The sequence below is a fragment of the Arachis ipaensis genome, chromosome B10 (genome assembly GCF_059453495.1).
Source record: "Arachis ipaensis isolate K30076 ecotype BB chromosome B10, ASM5945349v1, whole genome shotgun sequence".
In the NCBI taxonomy this organism is placed as follows: Eukaryota; Viridiplantae; Streptophyta; class Magnoliopsida; order Fabales; family Fabaceae; genus Arachis; species Arachis ipaensis.
This window is the reverse complement of record NC_142435.1, coordinates 141,034,168-141,057,843: the sequence shown is the minus strand read 5'-3', so window position 1 is coordinate 141,057,843 and position 23,676 is coordinate 141,034,168. Positions and strand designations below refer to the sequence as shown.

The 23,676-nt window shown below is 31.5% G+C and overlaps 3 protein-coding genes across 3 annotated transcripts; 2 read left to right on the top strand and 1 right to left on the bottom strand.

Annotated features, from left to right (window-relative positions):
* The first annotated feature begins 1,556 nt into the window (after window positions 1-1,556).
* Window positions 1,557-7,658, top strand: LOC107623466 (transmembrane emp24 domain-containing protein p24delta7). Its single transcript, XM_016325734.3, has 4 exons — window positions 1,557-2,018; window positions 2,303-2,512; window positions 4,002-4,078; window positions 7,271-7,658. The coding sequence occupies exons 1-4, from the start codon at window positions 1,812-1,814 to the stop codon at window positions 7,413-7,415; spliced, it is 639 nt and encodes a 212-aa protein (XP_016181220.1). The 5' UTR covers window positions 1,557-1,811; the 3' UTR covers window positions 7,416-7,658.
* Window positions 7,659-14,513: 6,855 nt separating this feature from the next.
* Window positions 14,514-16,456, top strand: LOC107621866 (mogroside I-E synthase). The gene is made up of 3 exons (XM_016323849.3): window positions 14,514-14,779; window positions 15,155-15,579; window positions 15,642-16,456. The coding sequence occupies exons 1-3, from the start codon at window positions 14,557-14,559 to the stop codon at window positions 16,377-16,379; spliced, it is 1,386 nt and encodes a 461-aa protein (XP_016179335.1). The 5' UTR covers window positions 14,514-14,556; the 3' UTR covers window positions 16,380-16,456.
* A 1,069-nt stretch (window positions 16,457-17,525) lies between these two features.
* SPX4 (SPX domain-containing protein 4) lies at window positions 17,526-19,699 on the bottom strand. The gene is made up of 3 exons (XM_016326554.3): window positions 19,247-19,699; window positions 18,380-18,551; window positions 17,526-18,227 (listed from the first exon to the last, which is right to left on the bottom strand). The coding sequence occupies exons 1-3, from the start codon at window positions 19,499-19,501 to the stop codon at window positions 17,746-17,748; spliced, it is 909 nt and encodes a 302-aa protein (XP_016182040.2). The 5' UTR covers window positions 19,502-19,699; the 3' UTR covers window positions 17,526-17,745.
* Between the last annotated feature and the right edge of the window lie 3,977 nt (window positions 19,700-23,676).

Here is a 23,676-nt window from a genome sequence, read left to right as displayed (position 1 = left end):
TATTTGAATTAAGAGATTTTAGGTTTTAATATTACAAAGAGAAAAATGTTTTTTTCTTTTTCTTTTACACATAACGAAGAATAGTTTAGAAATAAAACTTTGTACACCAATTTTTTTTTCAATTCCTATTAATATAATTGATAAATAAATATAGTAGATATATATTTTAAAGCCCATTATTTTAAAAATTTTCGACATTGGAACTATTTTTTTTAAAGAATTAAAAGTATGATTTACAATATTTGTAAGAAAAAATATAAGCAAATTTAGTATTATAAACTCTAATGATAACTGATAATTTTAAAATTTATGTTTTATTTAATAAAAAATATTAAGAGGTTAATATTTTTAATAAAAAATATGAAATTTGCTAATATTGACTCTGATATAAGACAAACTATAAAAAGAGTGACAAAGTGTTAATGGGCTTGTTTGGGTGAACTTTAAAAAAAAGATCTTTTTTCGAGTTATCTTTTTTTAAAAGATCTTATAGAGAAGTAAAAGTAATTTTATGTTTGGATATCTCATGTAAAAAGGTCTTTTTATCTATCAATTATGTTTGGGTATAATAATATAAAAGTACTTTTTTGTTTATTTATTACATGAAAAACATCTTTTTTTAAGGAAAAAAGATCTTTTAAAAAAAGATGTAAATTACAGCTTCTCAAAAAAGATCTTTTTTTTATTTTACTAGTGCTTTTACTTTTACTATTAGAAATTTGCCAAACACATTAAAAAATAAAAAAAGATCTTTTTTCATTAAAAAAAGATCTTTTTTTAACAAAATAATGACGCCCAATATCCTGTGATAATATCTAATATTTCTCACTCAACCGCTTTAATAAATATCGGGGTTCGAATTTTATTTTGTGTATATAATAATTTATTGGTCAGTAACAGACCTTTAAATAAAACTTAAATCTACGACGGATTAGTTATTAGCCTATCGGACTAGAGGATACCGTAGATTATATATATATATATATACATTTAGACAATGAATACTAGAGATAAGTAATTTTATTGATATAATAATTTTGATGTATTAATAATTTTAAATATTTTATATAATCATATAATTACATCTATTTTTTTAGATGATTATTTACGTAATTAATGTAAAAAATAATTGTTTTTACTGATATAGTATTACATAATTAAATATATAAAAATTATTTTATAATAATAATACATTAAAATTAAATTTTATAATAATATATAATTAAATATTTACGTAAATTAGTCTCTTTTTGTCCAAACTCTAACTAAGTCTAATTTTAATAAAAATGATATTTGTACTGATAAAATCAACTACTATATATTTATACATTAAATATATATAATTTAATTTATTTTTAATATATATTTTATATTAATAATTAATTTTAATAACTTATTTTAACGTATCCCTAATAGCAAAATAGAAGTTGAATTTTGAACTACCATTCAAATATTTACTATAAGATTTGTGGTAAACAATTCTAAACGATTTTATGTTGTTGAACTGTATTCAACATTAAATTAAATTATAACTAACTGAGATCAAGATCAAGCACGGAAAAGAGAATAAATAAATAATAAATTAATAAAATAAACTCAACTGCAGGAGAAGAATCCCCTCTTAGCTGGTAATACTGTCTGTAGTAGCAGTAGGCCAGAAATTATGAACCAAACCAAAGCTCCGTTCGTCTGAATTTCAGTTTCTCTCTCCGCTGTCGTTTTGGTTCTCCCTTTCTCCGTTCCCATACAAAACCCTAATTCGTCTTTCGGATCCCCAAGTTCAGACAAATTGGGAACACCACATTGCCGCAATGTCCGATTCCACTCCCCTCCTTGCATTCATCACACTCGCATTGATGTGTGGCATCACCAATTCGATGAGGTTCGAGCTTCGATCAGGTCAGACTAAGTGCATTGCCGAGGAGATTAAGAGCAACGCTATGACCGTAGGCAAGTACAGCGTCGTTAATCCCAGTGAAGGTTATCCAATTCCTGATACCTACAAGCTCGTAGTCAAAGTAAGTTCATGATTAAATCCACAAACCCTAGTTTTTTGTATATACCCCAAATTTGTGCTTTTTATCTTCTTTATTTGACTAAGTATTAACAAGTGGAAAAAAATTTATTCTTTAAAGTCCTCTTTGAATCTTAAAAGTGACAGCTATGCGCTAAGTGCCTTAATTGTTTATGATCTATTTCAAGTTAAGGTTTCTGAATTTACAATGTCTGAATTGTTGGGGGGTGATGGGATATTATCTCTTGTTTTGGGGATTGACTTGCTTTCTTAATGTGTGAATGTAAGGTGAGCTCGCCTAGTGGGAACAGTTATCACTATGGGGATCACGTGGAATCCGGTAATTTTGCGTTTAGTGCGTCTGAATCCGGTGACTATACGACTTGTTTTTGGATACCTGATAGCAAGGAAAGCCCAACTGTGACCATTGATTTTGAATGGAGAACTGGAGTTGCTGCCAAGGAATGGTCCAAGGTTGCAAAGAAAGGACAAGTTGAAGTAAGTCAAAGAAGTATTCATTCGTATGTGAACTGACTAGCCTTTTGTGATCGGTAATTTGTTATTGTTTTAGCATTGTTATAACTCAATCTATATCCAACATAAAAATTTGTTGATTCGCTATTACTTTGATCACCATTAGAGTTGACCTAAACTTCAGGAGAGACCATTTAAATGACCTTGCTCTAAATGGATTTATCGAACAATGGACATGCTGGTTATCGATAGATCCAAATGACTTTGTCTTTGTTTGAAATTGGAATCAGGTAGCCGAGTCTGCCTAATGAATCTGTTTGCTAGTCCTTTTGAAAATACATCCTTGATGATATTCCTTTCTGGTATAACTTCATATAGTGCCATCAACTCATTGGGTGTACCTTCTAACCGGTTCTTGAAACTGCTGGGTTATTAGCCAATCCAGAGATTATGTCCTCCCTTTCTGTGTTATACACCACTAAAAGGAGATTTGTGTTGGCTTTATTGGCTATTTCTTGTAATTAATGTGGGAACAATAAATGTTCATGGTTTCTGTTATTTTCTTTTTTATCTTATTGCCTTTGTTTAGCCATTTTTTGTAACAATATTAGACAAAGACAGTTTCAGACTATTATTTGTAAAGTAGTCAGTCAATGGAGCTTCTGAAAACCTATGGGGTGTTCGGATATGGTATTCAAAATAAGGAAGTCTTTTTTCTTCTAAACTTTTTAATAGAGCTTTGGATTTGAGTATACATTTTTAGAAGTACTTTTGTTTTGATAAGCTTCTAAAAAAGGGACTTAACTCTTTTTTCTTATAAATTTTTTAGTACAACTTTAATTTTCAGGGAAAAAAAAAGTTATTTTGCATTTGGATATAATTTTTGTGAAGTACTTGTAATTATTGAAAATCACTTTAGCTCTTGCTTTTGTTTAGAAGCAGGGTAATGGGTATTACTATAAAAGGATGGTGAAGGCGTGAAGTTGTTTTTATTATTACTATTAGTTGCTGTATGCATTTTTTTTTAAGTTGCATTCAAACACACTTAAAAGCTTTTAAAAGTGGTTGGTTCTGTTTTTGTTGTTTTTTTTAAATTAAAACAATGGCCTTGTCTTTCCATCAAAAAGAGCCAATCCAAACTGCCAACAAGGAACAGGCTAAACCTACATGAGAGAGAACGTACTTAATATCCCATATTTTATGTCATTATAGTGGTGAACCCTATTTTACTCTAGCTTATCCATTTTTGGTTTCTGGATTTGTTTTTTCTCCTAGTAGTTTGAGTATGGTGGCAGATTCCACAAGTTCGAACATTTGTAATATCATTATTCATCTTAGTTTTTCACTCCTAAAGTTCCATATTGGTACCTCCTAGATTGCGTGAATAAGACAAAAATAACTAGTGAACTGAGTTGAAATACTGTTCTAATTTTGTTCATCTTTTAAGAATTTATGATTAGAAGCTTTTCAATTTGTATGCAATGTGATGTGATGTTTCTTTCTAATCTTCCAGGTAATGGAATTTGAGTTGAAGAAGCTGTATGATACTGTCCAATCTATCCACGATGAGATGTTTTATCTACGTGAAAGGTAAACATCATCAATTCTGCCATAAGTCTTTCGTTTTGTGCATAATGGTTGTTTATGTAACCTTTTGATGGAAGAAAGTTTTGCTAAGTTCACTTAACTCATTCTTCCTCTTTTTATGGAAAAGATTTAAACATGTTTGTTACTAAATGGGTCAGAAGATATTGGAATCTTCTAGAGGGATCTCTATTTTTGTAACGTGCATATTGCTCCGAACTTTTGCACATGCACACTGAACTAAATGGTTAACTATTGATTTTCTTTGCTCCCATAGACCATGGTATGATGGAAATAATTCTGTTTTTTCTCCATGCACTTTTATAATCATGTGATGGCTTCAGAATAGATCAGAAATTTTCGAGAGATAAGATTTTCTTAGGAGGAGATTAAAATGGCTATGTTGGAAGAGAAGTGGCTGGGTATGGAAGTATTCACGGAAGTCATGGTTTCGGGGTGGTCAATACCGATGGTAAAACTATTTTGGACTTTTCCTCAACTTTTGACCTTCTCATCGCAAATACATGTTTTAAAAAGAGAGGCGAACATTTTATAACCTATAGGAGTGGCATGACAAGCTCTCAAATCGACTTCTTCTTGTTGAGTAGAGTTGATTGGAAATTTTGCATTAATTGTAAAATTATTCTTGGAGAGAATTTAATAACACAACATAAGATGCTCGTGATGGATTTTTGCGTTGAGCGAAAATTGAGGAAAATACATCATACGAAAAACCCAAGGACGAGGTGGTGACGGATGAAGGTGAGGAACAAAGAAGCTTCCTAAGACGGATAGGGAAAGAGGCAAAGTGGGAAGAGGATGGAAACGCAGAGGAAATTTGGAGGGAGATGTCAGAAGTTATTAGAAGAACAACAAAAAAAAAGTTTTGGTGAATTTAAAAGGATAGGACTAAAAGACAAGGAGTCCTGATGGTGGAATACGAGTGCACAAAAAAAGATAAAAGCAAAAAATGAATGCTTTAAAGAGACAAAAGTGGCTATAAGTGAAGCAAGAATAAGAGCATATGAAAGTCTCTACTAGTCCTTAGGCATGAAGGAAGAAGAGAAAGATATATATAGAATCGCAAAGAGCTGTACAAGAAGAACAAGAGACTTGGATCAGGTTTAGTGCATAAAGGATAAAGACGGAAAAGTTTTGACTCAAGATGAGAAGATCAATGAAAGGTGAAAGAGCTACTTCTACGAGTTATTTAATGAATGATAGAAGACTCTTTCGAGTCTTTGTCGGTTATGCACAAGGAAAGAATATTAAAATTTCAACTACTATCGAAAGATTTGAGACTTCAAGATAAAAGAGGCTGTAAAGCGGATGAAAAATGACAGGGCAGTAGGACTCGATAATATTCCGATTGAAGTTTGGAAGGGCCTTGAAGAGAAAGACATTAGTTGGTTAACCAAACTTTTTAATGAAATTTAAAGGTCAAAGAAGATGCTAGATGAGTAGAAAAAGAGTACTTTGGTATCTATCTACAAGAATAAGGGGGATATACAAAGTTGTAGAAACTATAGAGATATCAAGCTCATGACTCATACCATGAAGTTATGGGAAAGGGTGATAGAATGGAGGTTAAGATAAGAGACACAAATAACAGAGAACCAATTTGGTTTTATGCTAGATAGATCCACCACTGAAGCTACATACCTGTTAAGAAGGATGATGAAAAGGTATCGTGGTAATAAAAAGAATCTACATATGATGTTTATTGATTTGGAAAAAGCGTACGATAGGGTGCCAAAGGAGGTCTTTTGGAAGGTTTTTGGAAAGGAAGAGAGTAAGGATTGCATATATTCGTGCAATTAAAGACATGTATGATGGGACTACAACTAGTGTAAAGACTCAAGATGGTGTGACAGAAGAATTTTCTATTGGTATAAGATTACACCAGGGATTATCCTTAAATCCATACATTTTCACATTAGTCTTGAAACTACTCACAGAGCATATCTAAGAGCATGTGCCATGATGTATGTTTTTTGCCGATGATATTGTCCTTATGAGAGAGTCAAGGGAAGACTTAAATAAGAAGTTGGATTTATGGAAAGAAGCTGTGGAAGACCTAAATAAGCCGTAGCAAGACGGAATATATGAAATGTAAGTTCGGTTGCCGAAGGAAAAACTCTAATACAGAGGTGAAGATTGAAGAAAACATCCTACGAAAAGTTAAAAGTTTTAAGTATTTTGGGTGCATCATACAAGATAATGGAGAGATTGAATATGATGTAAATCATAGGATCCAAGTAGGTTGGTCAAAATGGCAGAATACGTCTGATTTCTATGTGACAAAAAAATGTCTTTAAAACTTAAAGATAAATTCTATTGCACTGCTATCAAACCGGTAATGTTTTATGGTACAGAGTGTTGGGCGGCCAAAGGAGAGCACGAACATAAGTTAAGTGTGGCAGAGATTAAGATGTTGAGATAGATGAATGGTCATATGCTATTGGAGAGAGAGAGTTGGACTAGCACCTATTGTGAAAAAAATGGTAGAATTTCGTCTCAGGTAGTTTGGACATGTGAGAAGAAAACTGACAGAGCACCCAATCAGGAGAGTGAATGAGATGAAAGATGGATAAGGGGTGAGAGACAGAGGAAGACCTAGAAAGACCATCCATGAGGTGGTTAAACGAGATCTACATGTAAACGGTCTCTCTGTAGACATGATACATGATAGACCCTAATGACGTCGTTTGATCCATGTAGTCGACCCCACCTAGTAGGACAAGGCTTTGTTGTCGTTGTTATTGTTGTTCCACCAACATTCTTCTTGTTTCCTACCTTATGAATGTCTTTTCCTTATATTTTACCTTGTAGTGGTTATAAGAGTGATGATAAGCACATGCCCGTAATTTTTTTTAAAAAATACAACAACAATAACAATAACAGCAAAGCCTTATCTCGCTAGGTGAAACCGGCTACATAGATTAGATGATGTCATTGCAATAACGTGTTTGGTCCACGTCATCAAATTTCGACAAGGCTTTTATTTTGGCTATCGAGTGCCTAACACCCCTCCTCTTTTATTAGGGCTTGGGACTAACTATGTAGCATTTAAGTTTTGGTGTCTATAGTTTTTTAAGTTAGGTTTAACATGTTCATGCACATTATTATTGTCATTATTCTAGAGGAAGGATTTTTAACTAAATTTTGATGACCTTTTCTACCACGTGCCTGAAATAGGGAGGAACAAATGCAAGAACTTAACAAAGAGACTAGCAGCAAGATGTTTACCTTCAGTTTCCTTTCAATTGTGGTTTGCTTGTCTGTGGCTAGTTTTCAACTATGGCACTTGAAGACATTCTTTGAGAGGAAGAAGTTCCTCTAAGTCCCCTCCCCTCCCCTCCCGTCCCCTCTCCCTCCCCCCTTTTTCTATTTTCTACCCACATGTATCCAAATGTATGATTAGTTTATTTTTGGCTTTTATAATTGATTGATATTAATATGCTGTTGCTGCCTATCATAAATCATGTTCAGCATATGTAACACCGAATTGGTATATTTTAGAAACAAATTTGATAGAATCTCGAGTTCCCTTGATTAATATAATTTGAACGGTTATTGTTTTCCATTGGATCTGAAAACTTGGTATTATGACTTAAATGGCAGTTGTTATTGTTTGTATCTTGTCATCTTATAAGTTAGCATTTGGTCATCGTCCTGTGATAGAAGAGATATAAGATTTTTTTTTTTCTCTAAGATAGCGAAATTTCATTAAAAGAGAAATGAAATTACAAGGGGGTCCATTTGGACAAGGATCACTTAAGTTGGGATACCCACAAACTAAAAAGAATAAGCCACCTCTGTGTCTAGAAAGCTATCCTCTTCTTCCTCGTTGAAACTCAGCGGAAAGATTCATGGCAGCCTCCAAGACTACCGCCGGCGGTGAGTCTTTGTTCCCAAAAATCTTCAAATTTATTGCATGGCATATCTTCCAGAAGCTCCTAATTCTGATTTTTCCCAAACTTGGGTTGCTTGTGGACAGTCAATTATCTCCCATTATTCCACATCTAGGGCATTCATTCACTATTGCCGCGATACGGGTGTGAAGTCGGCATCGCACTGAGAGACCTTCATGACAAGCCTTCCAGAGAAAAACCTTCACTTTGGGTGGGCATTGGAGTTCCCACACCGAATCCCAAAGCTTTTCCTCTCTGCACTGCTCTGAAAGTTGTTCTACCGGCGGGTGGATCATCTTGAAGGCAATTCTATACCTAGAAGCAACAGAATAGAGCCCATTGCGTTCCTCTGTTTGATCTTCATTTTCGTGTATCGCAGTCTTTAGTATAGTTGTGGCAATGTCTAGTCTGAACGTATTTCTGATAAGTTCCTCCCTCCCTTGGTGGTGGTTGTTGAATATTTGATTTACCCACATAATACCTGAGTTAGGGTCTTGTTATTGATAATTAGACACGGGTTTAAAATTTTGAACCCACGAGTCATCATAAATTCTGATCTGAGAGTCCCTTGACTCCCTTCCCACTCTCCATTGTATTCCTGCTTCTATGACTTTTCTACCTTCTATCAGACTTCATTGTATTCCTGCCCTTGTAGATTCTTCCAATTAGAGAATTTGGCTTCATAAGAATTCTCCAGCTCTGTTTAGCAAGCATTCTAAATTGAAAGCCTTGAGATTCTTAAAGCCAATGTCGCCACACTTTTTCTCCCTTCAAATAACCTCCCAGCTTATCCAATGAAGTTTTCTTTCTGATCCAAAAAATTCGTAATTTTAGTAACAATTTTATTTTTATTTTTTAAATTAAAAAATACTATTAAATAATAAAAATATTATTTTAATTTTAGCTAAAATTATATAGCTACAGTAACCATAGATATCAGAGTATGCACTTTATTATTATAATAAAGAATTGAACAACATACCTTCCTAAAGAATATGAAGGACGGACTTGCTGACAAATTCAAAGGACTCAACACCAAAGAATCCATTTAATAAGAGAGCTATAAACAAAGGGTGACCAAATATATTTCAGCTCCACATAATCAATGATGGCTGGTGGTGGAAGCAATAATATTTCTTTTGGTGGCGGTGGAGGGGTGCATCTTTGAACTAAGAAATTGCAAAAGCACAAATTATTACACAAAATTAGCACAACAAAATATATAATAGAAAAAAGAAGAACGGGTAAAATGTAATTTACCTATATATGATGTTTTCCCCATGTATAGTTTGTCACCCTAATAATATCTTAGAAGTTGTAATTTCACTCCTAAATTAAAGTTATCATAATAAATGCAAAAACGATTTTTATTAACTTTTCTTTTAAAATTCCTTTTACACTTAATGTGTTTTATTCACAAATGAAAATGTAAACAAAATAAAAGGGTAATGATATTTCTACACCTGACTTTTAATATTTATTTAAAAGACAAAAATATGAAATAAAAAGGTAAGTAAAAATTCAGTCTAATTTATAATGTAGAATAAGTAAAGTAAAACACCAATTGAGATGTACATTATCTCATTTCTAACTGTTAAATTATGTATACTCACATGTGTTGATGATCATGTTTCTTACTTCATTGCAATTTCTCCCTTGAATGCAACTCTACTAGTGTTTGACTTTGACCATTATTCACAAAGAGGAAAGTAGGTGATAAGGGCTCTTCGGAAAAGTTTAACCAACGAAGTAGCAATTGTAGATAGAGTTCGATTATTGGATAAAGTGTAACCCTTGATTAATATTAAATGAAAAAGTATAATATGATGAATTGTTTTAACAGGTAAAGTGTTATTTTTGTCTCAAGGGTTAGGTAAATAACTAAATATTAATGTTATAATGTTATCTTAATGTTTTTTCGTTCTATTTGTCTTCCAAATATTTCAAAAATACTGATTTCATAAAAAATTACTATTGGACTTAGTATATATATAAACTATATGTTACTTATGGCAAATTTTTATAATATTACCACTGTGACTAAATTTAAAAAAAATATATATATATACATCTACTGTATAAATTAAATTATCTATTTTTAAATAATCAAACATTAAACTCAAAATTATAAAAGATTTGGGATATTATGATCTGCATTCTCCATTATTCATCATATTCTTATATTTATACAAGATATAATGTTTCTCAAATATTGAAGGAAAGTAGGAATCAAATCATGCCAATGAGTAGGAATCATTGGTAAAAAAGTAGGAATCAAATCATGCGAGTCATATGTAAATAAAAATAAAATATTCATGTGAGAAGACCATCCAAATTTTAAATTTATGAAAGAGAAGTTTTTTGAGAAATAATAATAGCTCTCGCGATCGTTTTCTTAGATTTTGAGAGATAATATTATGCTGGTCGTTAACTAGTTGTATTGTTTATATGAAAATGGTATTTGATATAATCAATGTTGGTCAACGTGTGAACGATATTTGCAAGAAATCAATATTGTTGTTACGCTCCAACAAGCTCTATCGTCTTTATTTACCCTTTTCTTCTTAGGGTGCTTCGCATCTTGCTTTACACTGAAAAATAAAGTATATATTGTGGATGGCTATGCCTATATTATACTCAAATTAAATATTCAATAATACCATGCATGTTTCAAATTTTGAGTTGAACATGTTGAATCAAGAATTGATTTGCTATTTTATGATTAGAAACATAATTAACTATTCCCTGTTATAACTAACTATTATGATGAGCAATGTAGGAATCAATCATATTTTATCAAGGAAGTAAGTATAATGCATATTAATAAAGATTTCATTAAGAAAGAATCAAGTTATAATTGGAAGGATTTTGCACCATCATCAAACATTCAAAGTCCCAAAATCAGAATCAAATCAAGGGAAGCTGTTGCACTTCCTTCGTGTATGATGAAACAAAGAAGGAAAATTTTGTTCATATAGATCATGCAACGGCTAGCTTGTGTCATGGAGATTTGGTACCATACTATTTATGAAGAAGAACAAGTCCTATATTTGCAGAGTTTATCAAGGACGGAAGCAACCTTTTCGTGCAGATCATATTAAGAAAAAATAGATTTTAGTCGGTATGTTTTGAGTATGTTCTTCATTTCTTATATCTAGACTTGAGAGTTTATTGAAAGAAACAAAAGTTAAAGAGAGTGTTCACACAAAAAGCATATATTTTATCGTGTTTGAGAGTTGTATTCCAAAGTGTACTTAATTGGGCACATTTAGTTTCCCTTAACTAGGTTGGGTTAACACCTAGGTGTTGAACTAGGTTTGAGTTAGTTTAGGGTATTACAAAATTGAGTCTCTTAGAATTGGAAATCGTAATCCGTTTTGATTATAGTGAAAATTCTATCATTATTGTGGTAGAGACTGAACGTAGGTCATATTACATGTTGTGATTGAACTAGAATATACCGTGGTGTTATTTTTTTCTTTCCTAAAATCTGCAAGTTCCAGTTTCGTTTTGTCTCCTACCGCGAGACGAGACAAAAACAATAATAATCTCCTAAAACCTATTTTCAGCACAAATTATTCTTTAACTTAAAAAGTGGTTAATTACTTGATTCAACCTTTTTCTTAACTCACTTCAAAATTTACTAAAGGTACTTTTTACGTTTATCTTCTTTGCATATTAGTTAATTTTGCTGAAATATATATTATCAAAGTATTTATTTTAAGATTTGCGTATTAAATAAATTAATTTATTTACTATCAAAAATATTTTATTGGAGTTGCTTTTACTCTAAAACCACGATTTTTGCCACTTTGTATAAAAATTTAAAATTGAGTGAAACCAAATATTATTAGAGCGATAAATTTTAAATTAAGTTTTAAAATAGTCTCTGACCGCTTATATTAAAAAAAATCTCTCATATCCTAATTTTACTATAAACGTGCTTGAAATTAAAATATTATATCATATTAATTCTTCACTCTTTTTTGGTCTAATTACTCTTCATGTGGTGAGTGACATGACATATTTCTCCCACATTAGACTAGATAAATGACATCCTTTTAATTTTTGTATTAAATACTTGATAAAATAATGGACAATTCACTCAAATAAAATATTTGGATTTAAAAATTATAGAATACAACTTTGTGAAATCCAAGACGCAATTACAATTTTTATTACTCTATATACTAACAGCAGCGGATTAAGGATAGCAACCATAGTTTACGTTGTTTAGCATGCAAGCAGAAATCGCTATAGGCACCAGCAGTTTCTGAAGGAGTGTATTTGGTCATAAACCACTCTAGACAGTAGCGGTTTATGCGAGACATTGCATGGTTATAAACCGCTGAAGACAATCGCAGTTTACATAAATATGTGAAAGTTGCAATGCACTAGAGATAGGAAACTCTCTTTGCGATCCATATGTGAATTGTTTAAACATTTTATTGTATATATAAAAAGTTGAGTGTGTAAAACTTCATCTTTTGAGGCGATTGCTAATAATCTTATATGGTGTTTTATTTGTATTTCTTGCTTATGAATTGGAGTTTTGGCTTTATTTTGTTTGGTTAGGGAGAATGGCTTTGATTTGGTTTAGTGTGGACCGGAATATGATTTTAAAAAATCTCTTATATGTTTAGATGTTATTTTGTACTTATTTTGTTTTGTTAAGTTCTGCGTTTGTAATTGAATAACTCAACTAAAGATTAAAAAAAATTATAGACATTTTTGACAAAAAATACTACCCACAATTTTTTTCACAAAACGTCCAATGAATTTGCTTTTAACAACATAGCTTACATTCCTAAAAATAAGAAGATTCTTATTTTACTTACAATTTTTACTTCCTAATGTCAGTTTCTATTTTATTCTTAGGTTTTTTTTTCCATCCCAAAAAGTACTATTCCTTGTACTCTTATATTGTGAAATTTGAAATTTTTTTTTATATTTTGAATTCCAAGTTCTATTTTTAATGAAATAAAATATATTTCGCTTTTAAAAAATATTACAAAAAACATGGAACACAAAATTCATTATCAACGTAATGGTTCAATATTCTAACCATATAATATATTTGATTTAACCTCATTAATGCAATTGCACGAGTGCTACTGATTTTGTCTCATATAAAAAGTAAAGTAAGAGACAACATATAATATAATGATATAAAGGTTGCCTTCACCAGTCAATATATTATACAATTTTTCAAACTCTACTAAAAAAAATATATCATATTATATAAAAAAATAACATATAAATAAAGGTTTTAGATAAGTGATAGATATTTAATAAAAAGTTTTGTATAAATCTCACAGAAATCGTTACTGTTTTTTTTTAGAAACTGCTATTACCTATAGCGATTTCTGTATTATATTCCTCCTTTAGAAACTATTGTCTATAGCAGTTTCTGTTTATACGCGGCTATCAATAGCGGTTTATATATATTCCTAATTCGTTGTTGACAGTAACGATTTTGATAGAGTAGTAAAAGTTACAATTGCGTCTTCAATTTTATAAAGTCGTATTTTGATTAAAAAAAAAGGTCTCCAAAAATTTTATTTGAGTAAATTATCCTAAAATAATGTTATATTATATTATATTAGATAAATGAACTGAAATTGAATATTCAAAATGTTCTAATATTCTTTGACTGGATTTTTTTTTAAGTGTAGAAATTTTTGGACTTACTTTACGTTGAAGATATAAAAGTATTTAGGATACGTGGAATATGCTAAAGTGTAGAATTTAATTTGTTGGGACATTTAAGTTTCGTTAGGATATGACAAGATTCTAAGCTCATTATGTTTTTTGTTTGATATATCTGGTAAGGATTTCAATACATCACAGTTTTGTAGTGTGCACAAAAATCAATTTGGGTTGATTTAGTAGTTAACTCATTAATTAGTTCAAATAAATGTTGGAGTTCGAATTCGGTTTTAATGTGAAAAATTTTGTCCCTTTTTATACGTATTTGTTTCTAAAAAAATATATTATATCTCCCCACAATATCTTTTATATTCTTTTCTTCATTACTTACAATTTTGGAAAATTTAAGCTTGTGATTTTCCAAACTATGTGAATCATTGGAAGAAAAAAAAAAAGGCAAAGAAAATGAAAATATTAATCTTAGCTTATAAATGTTTAAATGGAATAACTTATATTTTTTTGTTAACAAAGAATTTAAGGTTAATACTGTTTACCCTACTATAATAATGTAACAAAAATTTTAGCCGTCGGGACTTATTTAAAATTATTGTAGTGAATTAAGATACGGCTATGAGTTTAGACTCTATCTGTATTAATGAAATAGAATATCTTAAATCGGATGATAACATAAATAATAAATTAGTATAGTTCTGTTTTACATTCTCAATCAATTAAAATTTACTTTTTCAGTGGAAGATGATGAATACATGTTTTATTGTATTATATACATGTACATATCCTCAATTTGCCGCCCATAATTTGTCCCTATTATTTGCCTTTGTCCTTTATAACTAACAAATGTCCACACACACACATATACATATAACAAACACAAGTAGTGTTTAATTCATTATCATAGAAATGGAGAACAATAATAATAGCAGAAAGGTGCATTGTCTAATTCTATCTTTACCAGCTCAAGGTCATATCAACCCCATGATTCAATTCTCCAAACTCTTGGAACACCAAGGAATCAAAGTCACCTTTGTTTCAACCGTTTATTACTGCAAGAACTTGCATCAAGTGCCTCCAACAATTTCACTTGAGACCATTTCTGATGGCTTTGACCACACTGGCCCTTCAGGTTCTGTATATACTATATACCATCGTTCAATTAAATTTATGTATTTAAAAAATAATTATTTTTACTTCAATAATATTACATAGATATTTGTGCAAAAATTTTAGACTAAAGTTCATAAAAAAATTCTATTTTGTAGATTGTATAAAAACAGTGTGTAAACAACTAGATTTATCAAATTTATGGGACAACATACTCAAAATCTGCATTTTTTTGTTCGTGTTTAATATTAAAAATACTATATGTATATAAAAAATTAATCATGTATTATAAGTAAATATATATATTTTATATATATAACTGAATTATTAACATTTTTAGTGTATAGGTCGATTAATTTATTCAATATTCGTATTTATACTTTTACAATACATACAGGTGCTAAGAACTACGGGGTTTATATGGATCACTTTTGGAGAGTTGGGCCAGAGAATCTAGCAAATCTTGTGGAGAATCTTGGTCGGAAAGGGTATCCAGTTGATTGCATAGTGTATGACGCATTCTTCCCATGGGCACTAGAAACTGCCAAGAGATTTGGGATTGTTGGTGCTGCTTTTCTCACTCAAAACATGGCGGTTAACACAACATACTATCATTTCCATTTGGGGAAGATTCAAGTTCCATTCACGGAGGAAGAGTTTTCTTTCCCAGGGTTGCCGAAACTTGATGTTGCTGACATGCCTTCTTTCTTCTTCACTTATCAGGAAAAGCCGTTTTTGCTTGATTTGTTGGTGGATCAGTTCTCCAACATTCACAAAGCTGATTGGATTCTTTGCAATACATTCTACGACCTTGGTAAAGAGGTAATTAACAGAAGATACTCATAGGTTTAGTATGTAATAATAAACTAACAAATTACTTTCAGGTAAATGATTGGACAAGGAAATTGTGGCCAAAATATAGGACTATAGGACCAAACATACCATCAATGTTCTTAAACAAGCAATATGAAAACGACCAAGATTATGGTGCTGCAGCATTCGAGAGCGAAGATTGCATGGAATGGCTAGACAACAAACCAAAAGGTTCTGTTGTTTATGTATCATTTGGGAGTTTGGTTATGGTTGGAGAGGATCAAATAGAAGAAGTAGCCTATGCTTTAAGGGAAAGTAATGCCTACTTCTTATGGGTGGTAAGGGCCTCTGAGCAAATTAAGCTTCCCAAAGACTTTGAAAATAAATCTGACAAGGGCTTAGTTGTAACTTGGTGCCCCCAACTAAAAGTCTTAGCTCATGAAGCTATTGCTTGTTTTGTGACACATTGTGGTTGGAACTCTACATTGGAAGCTTTGTGTTTAGGTGTTCCAATTGTTGCAATGCCACAATGGTCAGATCAAAACACAAATGCTAAGCTTATTGTAGATCTTTGGAAGATGGGAATTAGAGCTCCTATGGGTGAGAACAAGATTGTGAGACAAGAAGCACTAAGACTTTGTATAAGGGAAATAATTGACAGTGAACAAGGGAAAGAGATCAAGAATAATATGATTCAATGGAAGAATTTGGCTATAAGAGCAATTAGTGAAGGTGGAACTTCTTATGAAAGCATCAAAGAATTTGTGAATAGTTTACTTTGCCTAAATGCTACATGTCCTAAAGTATGAATTACATTGTGATTTGAACAAAAAACTCCTTTGAAATGTACAATTGCCTGTTAAAAGTTGTGTAGACTTTGCCATTTTACCGATTTGAGTTCCAAATGGTGGAAGAAATAATGGTGCAAATAAATCCAGCAGCAACAACTAAACGCATCTATTCGAAAATGATCTCTATAGAGATCAATGGTAGCCCCCTCTGCAAAACCATTAGTGTTACTTTGATGTATATGCCTACCAAGGAATAATCAGGAAGTAGTTTACTAGATCTAATATAAAATAAGACCTACACAATTTCTTATGATTTGCAAATTATGAAGCTACGGTAAAACAATCAACCTAGTTAATAAGGCTTTGTTGTTAGACTAGGAAAATGAAATGATTAGTGACGAACTATTCCGTTATTTGGAAATTCGCAGTAGATCTTGTATAACTTGCACAAATGAAAGGATATATAAGTTTAATTTTGACACATTATCAATACAAATAATTTCACACGGTCATCTAATTAAATTCATACGTCATGTGTTTAGATGATTTTTTAAATAATAGTTTTAAAAAATTATTGTTTTTATTAATGTGAAAATACACCATTGAATTTCTATATAAAACAAAATTAGATTCTGTATATTTTATACAGTAAAATTGTTAAGTGATGGTAAAAATATTCTCACTTTCACACACCCATTTTATAGAGGTACGTTTGAGAGTACACAGAAAGGAATGCCAGGTAGTGGGAGAGAACTTTATGAATTTTACTATTTAACCTCTCAAACAGCCTCCACTCGACCACTCCTCACCTTTCTCTCTACTTATTATTTATTAATAACCACTCCTTTTCATCACCTAAGAACAACCTACACTGAAGTTTCTCTTGGCCATTCATTGGAACTCCCTCTTTCATCAATCTCCACATCATAGCCTTATGTAGAATTAAGTAGAAAAAACCAAACATACTATAGAAGTTAAAACATCTTTGACACACATACAGAAAATGCATAGAAAATTTGTCACTGCCAACACTATTACATTATAACATCACATGTCAGCATTGTTTTGCTTGAGTAATCATATAAAGAGCATAAAAGATGATCCAGAGATGCAAAAGGAAGCTAACTGAAAACATACAGCTACAAAGCAAAACCATTACAATTGTTTATTACAACAGTGAGTTAAAAACTTCTGTTACTTTCAATTCAGCATTTGCTTTTTGTACATGTATCTTAGACGTAACATGCATATCTCATTTGTTATGTTAATTTATTGTATTTAAACAAAGAGGCAGAAGTCATATTTCATACAGTTTCAATGAACAAGCCTCAAACAACAATCCAAAGAAAAAATACAGGAAACAACCTCAAAAGAAAAAGTCATCTTACGAAGAGTCAGGATCTTTAACAGTGCTTTCCTCATTATGTAAGGTAGCTGGAGAATTCGTTGCAGAGTTTTCGGCTGTTACAGCACCAGTACTATCAGCATCTTGGTTGTTAAAGAGGGAAGAAAATGAAAATGGATTGCTCGTGGAGCTTTCTTTCTGAAGACCCTTTATTGCTTTCATAGCAGCAAGAGTGCTACGATATATGTACACTGTTTCCTCTCCAAGAGTAGAGGATGCATCTGGTAAGTCATTTGTTGTATTATCTTCAAGTGATTTAGACTGATTTTCTGGAGCAGGATTTGATTGAATTACTTCTTCTTGCAAGGGAAAGAGACGTTCAAGATTTTCTTCACATTCATGAACTAGCCTCGTGAGAGGTTCGGTTGTGAAAACAGGTTGACGAAGAACAAGTTGCGTAAAGGGAAGGCGCAGGACGCCACCAGTTCTTTTATCATACTTCTTCAAAATTTTTATTAGTCCTGTTGAAGTGGAAACATGTTAATGGTGTTGGAATCAATGATTACCTAACTAAAACTGCCTATGGCATATATTCAAAAAACTTCAAAATAAAATAGGAGAAGATAACCACCAAAGTAAATTTTCTTACATATTATTTAAGTAGATGATATACCTGCAAAGTTTAAGGAACTGTAGTTTTTGAGAAGCACCATCTCTCCATGGATGGTGACTAAGTCCTTCCTGATTCCCATCATTTCTTCACTGAACTCATCCTCATACTCGGAAGTGTACCTTTCACTCTGACTGCTTTTTTCTTTAAGTCTCTCAATTCTTTCTTTCAACTCCTATTCACAATTAGAAACAAAAATCAGGAAAGAAACAGAGCAGTTTATAGCAAAATATAGTATTATAATATTTAATGATACATAGATATTCTTGAGGATTTAACAATTTAACCAATTTCTTTAACATGAACTTTCAATCCAGCAATTAAACAGTTGGATTTAGTATAGAATTTGAGGATGAAGGTTGAACAATGAATCCCTAAAGTAGTACAACAACAACAATCACAACAACAATAACAACAAAACCTTATCCCACTAAGACGACGCCATTGAGCTTGAAGCCCTAAAGTAGTAAATCATATCACACAGATTATAGCTATTTACTGCATATTCTCCTTATACAATTACTTGGTACTCACTGTACTTTTTTTTCAGTGTAGCATTTGTAGATGGAACCCATGCTTCGAAGAGAAAATTATTGTTGCTTAATCAAGATTGCAGGGTCTAATTGTTACTTGGTTTTACTACACATATCAAATTACACTATCTACCTTCAGTGTTTGCAATAGTCACTGAATTCGATAAAGCTAAGACATGTTCTCAGAGCACTCAATTATTCAAACTTTAAACACAATTTGTTAACCAACAATTATAGATTAAGTTGCATAAACACATCCAAAACTAAGGGTTCTTGAATTTATCGTTCTAAACCTAACCAAAAAAAAAAAGAGAAATCAGAGGACAAAATTAAGAACCTGGAAGCGGATAACAAACTCCTCCTCCTTATCAACATAGAAATCATTGAACTTGTCAAGCTCCTCGTTGAGAATCGTGACGAACCAGGCTTCAAGGTGGGTGAAAGAAGAGGGATTGATGGGAGCGTTGTTGGTGTGGTTGGAAGAAGGAAGGTTCTTGAGAAGCTTCTTGAGAGGTTTGTAGCACAAGAATTTGTCCCTCCACTCAGGGAGTGTATCCTCCAAATGAGTCTTGAATTCCTTGCCGAACTTCATTGTTGAAACTCGAAGAACAAGAATGGATTTGGGGTTTGCATATTAATTAATTATTTGGGAGAGAGAGAGAGAGAGAGAGAGCGAGCGCAAAGTGGGAAGTGGAAGATTCCAAAATGGATGCAAGGTATAGGATAGAGGAATCTAGGTATTGGGAATATTTTCATATTAAATTGGGGGAATGTTGCGGTGGACCAGAGATCGGGTTTGAATAAAGCTCTACCTCCAAATAAAATAATAAAAAATATTAGGGGTAAGTAATTTTTGTGATTTGTAGTCATTAATAATGATTTTTATGGTGTGAAATTAGTGTGAAATTTCATTTAAGGGCTCACTTTTTTTTACTGATTACATACTAGCTAGAATTTAACAAAATTACTGACCCTCTAGACTTTTTTCCAAAATATTTATACAAATTTATTCAAGTGGTTATAATAATTTTTTAAATTACACGCTTATTTTCTTTCTCTTTTTTTATTTCTTTTTCCTTATCCTTCTCCTTTTCTTCGTATTTCTTCTTCTTTTAAATTTGTGTTGGTTCTTCCTTTTCTTTAAATTTACACACGCAATTTTTTTTGAGTAATACCCCAAATAGGTTCCCAAGAAATTTACCATCCGACAGTTTTGTCCCCCACAAAATTTAACTAAGATTTCGACCCTGAGGTTTTCAGATATCCACCAGATACGTCCCCAAAATCGTTTGATCTGGTTAAAGTGGTGACGTGTCAGGTTAACTGTGACATGTCACCTCCAGGACATTTTGGTCCCCATCCACGCTGGACAAAACGACGTCGTATTGGAACCAGGGGCAAAACGACGTCGTTTCGAGGAGGACAAATTCGTCCCCACTTAGACAGAGAATGCAAACGGCGCCATTTTCATGTGAGGGACCTATTTGCCTTATAATAGTATCTTAGGGGACCTATTTGACCTATAATTTGTGATGTTAAAAAAAGTTATATTTACTTCAACGAAAACCTTAAAAACACATTGACATTAGTATGTTCATTTATCAAAATGGTAACATAAACCTGAGAACCCAAACATGTTAACCATACAAATATTTGACTTCAATAGCAACACAAACCAAATCAAGTCAAAAGAAGGTTTATTTTCTTCAATATAAACTAAACAAAACCATTCTAAACAACATAAAGTCTTCTTCCTCCAACATAACAAAAGGTGGTAACATAACTAAGACAACAACTTTCACACTAATTCTTAGAAGCATCATTTCTTGAAAGACTAGTTCAACCCTGGTGTTGGAATGAATTTAAACAACTTAGATATTGGCCACTGGTTGCAGCTAATATTGTCTCAGCACTAACAATCCCCGAATTTTTGGCCCTAATTACTGTCTCCTTTGGACGTCTAAAAGAAAGCTGAGCTTGGAATAAACAGTATTGTTATCACCATGTTTCACACAAAATTTCAAGTTCAATATTGCTGAAACATGGTGATAACAATACTGTTTATTCCAAGCTCAGCTTTCTTTTAGACGTCCAAAGAAGACAGTAATTAGGGCCAAAAATTCAGGGAGTGTTAGTGCTGAGACAATATCAGTTGCAACCAGTGGCATAGTATCTAAGTTGTTGAAATTCATTCCAACACCATGGTTGAACCAGTCTTTTAAGAAATGATACTTCTAAGAATTAGTGTGAAGGTTATTGTCTTAGTTATGTTACCACCTTTTGTTATGTTGGAGGAAGAAGACTTTATGTTGTTTAGAATGGTTTCGTTTAGTTTATGTTGAAGAAAATAAACCTTCTTTTGACTTGATTTGATTTGTGTTGCTATTGAAGCCAAATATTTGTCTGGTTAACATGTTTGGGTTCTCAGGTTTATGTTACCATTTTGATAAATGAACAGACCAATGTCAATGTGTTTTTAAGGTTTGCGTTGAAGTAAATATAACTTCTTTTAACATCATGAATTATAGGTTAAATAGGTCCCCTAAGATACTATTATAAGGCAAATAGGTCCCCACATGAAAACGGCGCCGTTTGCATTCTCTGTCTAAGTGGGGACGAATTTGTCCTCCCCGAAACGACGTTGTTTTGCCCCTGGTTCCAATACGACGTCGTTTTGTCCAGCGTGGATGGAGACCAAAATGTCCTGGAGGTGACATGTCACAGTTAACCTGACACGTCACCACTTTAACCGGATCAAACGGTTTTGGGGACGTATCTGGTGGATATCTGAAAACCTCAGGGTCGAAATCTTAGTTAAATTTTGTGGGGGACAAAACTGTTGGATGGTAAATTTCTTGAAGACCTATTTGGGGTATTACTTTTTTTTTCTTTCCTTCTTCTTCTCTTTCTCTTTTTTCTCCTCCTCCTTCTTTTTCTTTATCGTCATCACCAAATGAAATTATCGAGTAATGGTTTCATTTGAAAATTTTTCTACAAATTCAATAGATTTCTTAATCGGAATAATTATTTCTTAAAAAATTTTATATCCTAGAAACCTTACTTTTGTTATAAATATGTTCATTTTCTTTTCAAATAGGACAAGATCATTTTCTTTTATAATATTAATAAATTTTTTTAAGTGCTGAATATGCTGGTTTATTCTTTTAGAGTATACAAGAATATCGTCTAAGTAGACTATGATAAAATTTACGTATGCATAAAAAATATTATTCATAATTTCTTAAAATTCACTTTGTACATTTTTTAATAATCCTTGAAACATCACATTCCATTCATAATTTATTTAATTATATCCTTGGTGTATTTTCTTAGTAATTAATTATATCTTCTATCCCTTTTATTAGAATTTGAATTTTTTGACTTTCTAATTGTTGTTCTATTTTCTTATATACAATTTCTTGGTTCATGACGTAGCCATTTGTTGTAGTAAATTTAGTTTCTAATTTTTTTGTTTTTGTATAAATTCAAATAGAATAGGTTGGTTTGGTATACAATAGGTAGTTACACTATCTACATCTATCGTAAAAAGGTATAATAGTAGAGTGAAGCAGTTTTCTAATATAACTTGTTGAGATATTCTTTTTACTAGAAAAAATGTAGTTGAAAAGCATACATTTTTCTTACAAATTTTTGCTTTAGAAATCTTATAGTTTATAGTCATTTTGTCATTTTCAGCTTTGACAATAGTTTCAGTTGTTTTTTCATAGTACTTGATAGGTATTAATCCTTTTTGGATACAATTTACATCTGCTCCTGAGTCTATCATAACCATAAACTCAAATTTCTCTGTTCCGATTATTATAACTATACCATTTTTGGTTAACTAATAATGATAATTCATTAATATAATTAATTGGATTATAATTTTTTCTTCTTCTTGATTCTATTTTTTCTTTTTCTTTTTGTAATCTTACTATGTTTTTGCCTTCTAATTTTAGTATTCTATAATCAAGAGATATATTTTTTTGTTTCAATTCAGAAATTTTGAATTTTAATATTTTTATCTATTCTTGTAAATTTTAAGGAAGTTTCTTCTTTAGGTGTTCTAAATCTATTATATATTTTCTAATTTCTACTGGTCTTATTTTTTTTTTGGATTTTTCTTCTTTTCTAATCAGATCATTTAATTGAAATAAGAATTCATCTTTTAAGAAAAAATTTCTTAATTTATCTATTATAGAAATTAAAGTGTTCTAGTTAAGGTATTGATTGACTTTTGAGTTCTCGTAATTACATTTAAAGATTTTACACAACTATCACAGTTACATATTCTTGGTCCTAGACACGAATCTTCCTCTATTTCAGAAGACTCTTAAGAAGAGGGTATATCTAATTGTTGTATAAAATTTTCTGAATCATCAGAAGAATATTCTTTTTTCGTTTCGCTTTCTGATTCACTATCAATTAATATAGCCGCTAAAGCTTTTCTTACTTCTTCATTACTAATTTTGTTTATTTTTTCTTTTGTTTTGCAGTTATTGGCATAATGACCTGATTTTTTACACTTCCAACAAATTATTTATTTCTTGTTACTTTTCTTTTGATTATTCCACTTTTGTTTTTTTCTGTAATTTTTTTTGGCTTATTTCCTGTTGTGTAAGGTTCTTTCGATTGATACCTATACCTATTTTTTTGTATTTCTTTTCTTAATGACTATTTTGATTGCTAGGTGCTTTTTCAGTTGTAATACCATATTGTTGGCAAAAATTTTCTAATTCTCGTTTATTGCTCATATTTTTTTCGCAT